General features: G+C 42.8%; 1 protein-coding gene across 1 annotated transcript; it reads right to left on the bottom strand.

Annotated features, from left to right (window-relative positions):
* Nucleotides 1–3,995: 3,995 nt before the first annotated feature.
* Nucleotides 3,996–8,310, bottom strand: LOC134846690 (ATPase family AAA domain-containing protein 2-like). The gene has a single exon (XM_063864079.1). It carries the CDS (start codon nucleotides 8,292–8,294, stop codon nucleotides 4,146–4,148), a length of 4,149 nt encoding a protein of 1,382 aa, XP_063720149.1. The 5' UTR covers nucleotides 8,295–8,310; the 3' UTR covers nucleotides 3,996–4,145.
* Between the last annotated feature and the right edge of the window lie 261 nt (nucleotides 8,311–8,571).

Below are 8,571 nucleotides of genomic sequence, written 5' to 3'. Positions count from 1 at the left end.
AAAAAAGCAAAGGGGACAGAGGTGAGCCTTGGGGAACTCCCTGCTGAATTACCTTATACTTGGAAAGAGAACTGTTCCATCTGACACACGCTCTTCTGTCGCTAAGAAACGACTTGATCCACCGCAGGCAAGTAGGATGAAGGCCAGCTTTCGCTAAGTCTCTAAGAAGACCACCACGCCACACCCTATCAAACGCTCCTTTGAAGTCAACTGCCGTGATCACTGTGCGCTTCTTCATCTGTAGGTTGTCGAATGCCTTTTGGCTGAGATTGGCAAGAACATCTGTTGTGGATCGTTTGGCACGAAATCCTGACTGACAATCTGGAATCATGTGAGTACTCTCGGCCCAATGACGAACGCGGGATTCCATCATAGACTCCAGAACTTTGGCAATACACGGCAACAGAGAAACGGGCCTATAACTCTTTATCTGAGAAGGCGGTTTACCATTCTTCAAAATTGGCACAATGACTGCACGTTTCCAGCAATCTAGAACTTTTCCTAGACGTAAGCTCTCATTGAAGACACGGAGCAGAAACAAGATGCAATTCTCTGGCAAGTGCTTGATCATCTGGGGAACAACTCCATCTGGGCCGGCAGCTCCATTCTTCATCTTCTGTAAAGCTCTTGCTAACTCGTCTTCGGTGAAACTGTCACCCAGCTCACCTTCCGAAGTTTCTTTCAGACTTTCTCTAGTCGCTAGGTAAGCTTCCTTGGAGTCCTCTCTAGTGATCTGGACCTTGCTGGCTGCGGCATACGTTTTCACTGCAAGTTCCGCTTTCGACTTGTCAGTGACAGCGGTCTTGTCGCCTGCACACACTGGATTGTCTGGCAATCCCAATTTCTTCCTGCCATCCATACTTTGAAGCGTGCGCCAGACCTTGGTACTAGGAGTCGCCGGAGACAACGTGTCAACAAACTCCCGCCAACTACGTCGTTTTTCTTCTCTGATGGTATCAGAGCAAACATCTTCTTCGCGTTCTTGTACATTTCCACGTTTTCTTCGCAAGGGCTCCTCCTCAAGAGACTGAAAGCATCATTCATAGACCTCTTCTCGCTCTCACAGAGACTAGACCACCAAGGTTTCCTGTTGCCACCAACCTTAGTGAAGGGAGTTGACTCCTTAGCTGCCTTCTGCATCGTCTCGATCAGGACCTTGTAATTCTTCTCCAGTGACATATCTTCATTCCACTCTGACAAGCTCCTGTGACACACACTGCTGTACTTCTCCCAGTCCGTTTTGTTGAAGTTATACTTGCGTTTTGTCTCTTCTTCTTTCATCCCTGAAGAGCCAATGACCAATTGAATTGGCAAATGATCGGAACCAATGGTCTCCAGCACATCCCAAGAACAACTGCTCGCCACAGAACTGTGCACAATGGTGATGTCGGGTGCCGTTTCCACCATCGCGTGACCCAGCTGCCGAACACGTGTAGGAATGCCACTATTCACATGCGCCATACTGTTGTCAATCAACCAGTCGTCAATTTCTTCTCCCAACTGATCGGAATCTCTGTTCGCATCCCAAGAACCATGCGCATTAACATCCGCACAGATAACAGAACTCTTCTCTCTAGGCCAATGGTTCAAATACAACGCAGCATCTCTCACGTCTGCACCACCAGTAGCAGGAGGACGGTACATATTCCAGAGATTCATCCAGCCATGCTTGGTCTCCACTGAAACTCCCAACGACTCCAAAGCAGCTCCTGTCGGAAGATTCAAACTTTCTAACCTTCGTGACTGGACTCCAGGTCTGACGAGCACCGCCAAACCTCCTTGGGGTTGCTCATTCTGCACCAGATGAACCGTGCGTTCTGCTCTATGGACTTTCCACCCATTAGCACTAGGGTCAGCAGTAGAACTCATCAGCTTCGTCTCTTGCAACAACGCAACATCAATTTTCTTCTCGTCGAGAAACTCGTTGAGACTAGTGACCTTACCTCTCCAACCGTCGATGTTCAGCTGCAAAATCTTCAAACATCTGGGCACTGGAGTCGTCACTCTTGGTCTCCGAGTTTGGGTGGCTGGCTGCAGAACTGCAACTGGAGCAACAGGGACAGTAGGAACTGTAACACACCCACAATGCCACCTGAAATTCTGATGTGCCCTGATCTCTTGGGTCGACATCCCTGCGCAGCGCTGATGTATCCAATTCTTGCAATCCACACAGTAGATAGACCAGACTCTGCTACTAACCGCCTCACCACAGTATCCACAAGGCCATTTCACCGGCCCCGGATTCAGCTCGATATCCCCTGCCAGAATTAGAAGCCACCATAGATCGGGGTCACTATGGTGCTTCAGCAAAAACCCGCACTGGTTTCCATGTGTTTTGGCCAAACACTCTTTGGTATGGGAAATTTGAGATCCTTCTGCAAGGATCCACACCTGCCGCCACGTGAAGGCTTCCCAAATAGCAGGCCTAGAAGAACGGTCAGCTAAAACACCTAACACCCTAGTCACCATTTTAAGTGAGCAGCCAACCGGAGGCCAAAATCGCTTGCAAGAGATGACGTTTCAAATAGCGTTCCACATGCATTTTTAAAACCATATCAGCACGACCTACATCGAAGTGCAGGAACGAACTACATCGAAGTGCTTCAAAGAAAACTTTTTCTAATATTAAAATCCAACAACCACGCCCAACTTAAGATAAAAAGTTATACATTTCGCTCAAATAACTCACTGTTTGCATCAAGTAGCATACATCAATTCCACGTGGAATCATTTCTGAGCCGAATTAATCGCATTTGCTGCGCTCAAAAGAAAATTCAAAAACTTTGCGTGTATTAATTTTACCAAATGGGCCATTTTCAGACCCCCTTAACATGATACCATTCGAAATACATTTTTTCAAAATTTCAGTTCAGGTCACCAATATTCTCAAGATTTAAAAAATCCACCAAAACGCTGAAAAGCATGACAATTTTTCGGCAACTAAAAATGAAAGCCTCAGAAAAAAATCCTATCTATTCTCTTTAAAAAATTTGAAAATGATCTATAAACAAAAATCGTATCTTTTTTTGATTTTGTCTTGAACAAAGCTCCTTTCAAAAAAACATGCCAAGTAATAAAACTGAATGTTAATTTAGCATCGAAAAATCCTAAAAAGCGCTAAAAAAGCCGACAATTCTTGAGCAGACACACGTTGGGCCGAAAAAAAAACTATTTAGAAAATTTAAAAACTCCCGCAGTCAAAACATTACGATCAATTTTTTTGCTGATCAACGACTCAAAAAATAAGCCACTAAGCCGATACAGTGCTGGTTTAAATTATCCAGACAAACCGCATTTAACTTCAACCGCGTATTTCTCGAATTGGATTGACTTCAGGCAAAAAGTGACGAAGACGAAACTTGCGTAGAATTTCAGCAGAATTATTATGGTGCCATTTGTTTTGAAAATTCGAGCCGAAAATTTTACCTGGGTGGTTGGCCCAACAAATTTTAGGAAGGGTATAGTCGCCAAAACATTGTAAAAATAAACAAACGTTCTACTAAATAAAAAGCCAATATTTTATTTAAAAACAATTTTTAAAACGTTTCGCATATATTTTTTTGAAGATTATAGTCTTCTTAAACTTGGTTGGTTCACATAAAGGCTCTTTTTGATATAATTTTGACATTAATGAACTTCGTAGTTTTGGTGTAATTTTTAACCATATGGAAAAAACCATATACTAAAATTGGAGTTGATAAATTTGTTACAACCAAAATAAAAAACGAATTTCGATTACATCGGCCAATTCCAATGCAGACATGCTCAAAATTTGTCTATTAGTTGATAACAGCACAGATGGAGATGACCACCGTAGAGAACTCAATAAGTACACACACACACGTCAAAACAAGGTCAAAGAAGTAGAACATGAGAGTTATGTAGAAAAAAATACGGCCAAACAAAATGACATATTACCTCGTTTCGTAAACCCTATATGAAAATTATTTAAGCAATGCTCGTTTTTTCAAACACCTCAGCTCATTAGACGCCAACGAGTTCAAAAACTGAATTCAAATAAGCTCAACAAATGTAATTTAAAATCATTAATTCACACATTAGCAATTATTCTCCATTAAAAATTACGCTGAAGCTCAAAAAACAATCCTAAGAAAAGGAAACAAACAACAACCAAATAAAATAGATCAAAGTTCAAGATAATTGCAGTTCAAATAGTTTTTGAGCTCTTTGTATAGCTCTTCTTTCTCATCCGATTTGTCTGTCTTATATTTGTAGATAATTTGCCTCAGTCTGTTATGCATTTCGACCACGTCCAAAATTCTCGCACATTCTGAGGCTCTGACTACAGCAACATCCAGCAATGTATTGTTCAGCTTGTCCAACTTAGACGCTATTTCCTCTTTTCGCTTTAGTTCCAAATCAGGAGTTTCAACTGATTTATTTCCAACTTCAGGTGACATTGCAGATAATGTCGAAATTTCAGCATTGCTTTCTTTTACACTATTTTCAGTATTGCCGGGATGTAGAGTTGTCATTTTGGTTTCTTCATTTTCTGATTTCGAGCTGCCACCGGCAACACTGCTCATCATTATTTCATTAAAAAGACTTTCGTTTTCGCGCTCTTCAGATCTCACAATCTCTCCGGTTAAAGATACACTTGAAGAATACGAGCAATTCATTTCTACTTCATTTGCATCCTTTTGTTCGTCTTTTGGAGAAGGATCACTTTCAGCCACTTCGGCATTGGACTCAAGGAGTAGCTTTGTCTGTTCTTTTTCGTTATCAGGTGACAACATCTTATCGTTATAAACAGCATTTCCCTCGTGTGAGCTGCAAGCATCCTCGCTCAATTGTCGATCATTTTCAACCTTTTCAGTTTCTTGAAACTTAGTAGCACTACCAGCCACTGACGGAGAATTCGTTTCTGCAAGCGACAGAGATCTAGCCTCTGTGTCTCCGGAAAGGATAGAAGATATTGAGCGTGTCACTCTGAACATCACTGGACTGACTCTGCTTTTCAATGGACTCACTCTATTATTCTGACCACTGTTGCCACTGCTTCCCGACTTGACAGAATTTACGTATGCCTGCTGTCTTTGTTTGCGGTACTTATTAATGATGCCCTGGGATGAGCTTCTAGACGGTGTCTGGTTCTTCTTCTTCACCACCCCTCCACTTTTCACGCTTTTTGCTGGTGTTAACGGCTCCACTAAATCGCCTTGAGTGCTTCTAAGTTTCATCGCTAATTTCTCCTTTGGTGGCTTCTGAAGGGGCTGCGTAAAGAAAAACTTGGGCGCTTTCGTCTGCGGTTTCAATCCCAAAGCACTAAAGCTTTTCAAACTTTCGCGACACTGCTCTTCGAAATCTGAGTCAATTTCTATTTTAACCATGCTCATTGCGGAGTCTCTAAAAGCACACGCTCTGTGCCTGATTCTCAAGCTCATCGGATCTTTAACTGGGTTGTACTCCAAGGCATTGTCAGCTATCAAATCGATATCTTCAATAAACTGATGGATGCTTACATACTGCCCTGAATCGGTTTTGCTCATCATCGTAGTCAGGTCCATAGGGTGCTTAATGACGTCATAGTAATCATTGACCTCTTCTCGGTCAACTGGTTTCAGAAAACATCGATGCTCGGGGGAGCGAGCAAGTCGATTCAACACATCACGCAAATAGATTCTCAGTTCACGCATAAGGGCTAAGTGCTTTTCTCGGATGCGTTTTATTTCGCTTTCATTCAACGGCGCCGGACCTTCTTTAGGCTGATGTTTTGCTTTTTTAAATTGTTTGACATTCAGGTGCTGTTTTTTCTTGAAGGTACAGTTTTTAATCAAATCGTGGAAGATTTCTGCGAAGTACCGGCGGTAGCAGTCTCTCGTAGGATTTTGACAAATAACTTGAGCACTTTTTGTAACATCTATTTCGAACAATTTTGGCAGTCCATATCCGTCGTAGAAACCGTTCGGCAATGTCGCGAGAACAAGAAAGTTGCCGGGAATAGCTCTTAGTCGCAATATGAACTCCGTGATGATTAAACGCACAGTGGATGATGCTTCCGAGTAAAAAGAGAATGCGTTGGGAATACAGATAACAGCTGACTGCGACTTAGCTGCTTCTTTCAACATGGAAACAACGGCCTCTTCAGCTGATGCATTTGCATTTCCAAAAAGTGTTGAATGATTCAGCATAAAACTTTGCATATCTTCATATTCGTTCAAAATCGCAGGTAATAACAGATTATCAACAAAATTGTCTTCCTCGTTATACCAAATACTGACAATAGCTTTAGAACAGGGTTCAACAAGGTTAGCTAGCGTCTCGAATTTAGCTTCAGCTGCATTTTCAGGCAAAATCAAACCATCCAAAACCACTTCCAGTTCATCTAGAGGGCTAGAGGTCAATGATTTTTTCGATTCATGATAGAATTCGGATTTTATTAATTGAACCATTCGTTGAAGTTCGCTGCCTAGCAATAGAGCCAATGAGGGACTCAGGGGCTGGGCCGGACAATCGGTAATGCGGGTAGTCGACACTTTTATACTGCGCATGGCGTTGAATACATCGACCACTTCAACATTCACACTTGAAATGTCAATTTCAAGCTTATTGTTGGCCAAATAGATCTGTGGATAATTGCGTCTAGTGGCTATTAGAGCTGATTCCATGCAGAGGAGGTTCAAATCTGCTCCTGAGTAGCCGTGCGTTTTTTCAGCTACCAACTTACTGAGTTCCGGAGACATCGGCGGGTTCCACGACTTAGTTGCTATCTTCACAATCTCAACACGTGCTTGGGCGTCTGGTAGTTTGAACAAAAACTCCCGATCAAATCTCCCCGGACGCCTCAAGGCCGGATCAATCGAGTCTATTCTGTTAGTTGCTCCTATAACTATAATTTCTCCTCTATTATCAAGTCCATCCATCAAAGCTAACAATGTGGACACTATACTGCTGTGTATCTGATCCTGTCTACTACTTCTAACGGGTGCTAAGCCGTCAATCTCGTCAAAAAATATTATAGATGGTCGCATAATGTAGGCTTGGTCAAACAGAAGACGCAGCTGTCTTTCCGATTCACCAACCCATTTGCTCAGGCAATCGGCCCCTTTGCGCATAAAAAATGAAATCTTGCGTCCTGTCTCTTTTGAGCATTCATTGGCCAGCGCTCTCGCCATCAACGTTTTTCCGGTTCCCGGTGGTCCGTAAAACAAGCAACCTCTCGGGGGGTTAATACTAAACTTCGAAAACAACTCAGGATAAAGAAATGGAAGCAATACCATTTCTTTCAGCGAACGAATGTGTTTATTCAAACCGCCAATAGATCCAAAAGAAGCTGCTTTATCAATATTCATAGGGTCAACGTCCGCCAGCGAAGCCCCGATTGCTTTACGGTCTCTTTGACTTCGAGTCATGTCGCTGATGCTCAAGTTCATTGGCAAAAAAGACATCCTAGAGCGTGTCATGCTTTTCTTCTTGCGCCGAATGAATCTTCGTTCATCTCCACTTGAGCTGCTGGACGATGAATCACTGTCACTCTCGTGGAACTTTGCCTTTCGTTTCTTCTTACTATGCTTTCTCGCTTTCGAGTTCTCGCGGATACGACTGCTCAAAGTTGACGCAAAGAACTGCGGAACATGCACATTAGAACTCTTCGGCTTCTTGGAGCTCGAGGGACAGAAAAACTGTGGCGCTTTCCGTTCGGCTCTTAAATTATATGTCGGTTTCTCTCTCAATTCTCGGCCATCTCCCATTTCGGTTTCCGTCGAGTTTACATTTAAATCCTCGTCGTCGCATGTTTCAGTAGCAACGCCTGAAAATATACAGTTAAGACGGCGCGTTTGTTGCCTTGTTCGGCCAAGCTCAGCATCTTCGGCTTCTTGTTGCATGCGGAAAGAAATGTTTTCCATAGGTTCTTCTGTTTTTGATCTCTTATTATCTGGTTCATCCTCTTCCACCACCGTAGGAGTCTCCGAGTGTCTTTGATTACAGTGATGGTTCTGTTCGACTGAGAAAAGCGAGTACCCTCTGGGTAACTTATTGCGTCTTGGCCTGCCAATAGTCATGCCTGGCTCACTTCTCCTCGAAGAAACAGAAATAGGTCGAGCTGATTCAGGTGGTTCGTTCTCGGCATCACTCGAAATTCGATAAAGCGGTCTCGACGAACTGGCTCGGATTCGCTTGCGGAAAGTGTCATTCTCCTCGTCGCTCCGTCCGATGTCAAACCTAGAAATACTCACATGAGGAGCCGAGGCAACATCAATTTCAGACTTCACAGAGGATGGCGCTGATTCAGTCAAATTTAGACTACTTAGAGAATGGCGCGTCAACACCATAATTATTTCATTACATTTACCTGAAAACAAATCGGCTCTCAATCATATGAAAAATTGTTGTGATAAAGTTCTATTTTGTTTATTTGGAGAGAAAGCCAGAGGCTCATAGGTAATCGTGGGCTGTTTCATCCAATCATTTAAGCCTCTCACTTACCGATGTTCGTTCATTAAAAAAACACCATGAAGATCTGGAAGCTTTAGTAAGTTACCTCGAGTCTCCAACAAATATTTTATGTATGACTCAGTCCTGGCTAGGTAAGATTGACATCTAAAATAA

This window comes from Symsagittifera roscoffensis, chromosome 1 (assembly GCF_963678635.1).
Source record: "Symsagittifera roscoffensis chromosome 1, txSymRosc1.1, whole genome shotgun sequence".
Classification (NCBI taxonomy): domain Eukaryota; kingdom Metazoa; phylum Xenacoelomorpha; order Acoela; family Convolutidae; genus Symsagittifera; species Symsagittifera roscoffensis.
Note: the sequence above shows the minus strand (reverse complement) of the source record. Positions and strands in the feature narration are given on the sequence as shown.

Excerpts from the sequence above, each read along its gene's own strand:
- LOC134846690 (XM_063864079.1), bottom strand. The coding sequence starts at position 8,294 with ATGGTGTTGACGCGCCATTCTCTAAGTAGTCTAAATTTGACTGAATCA.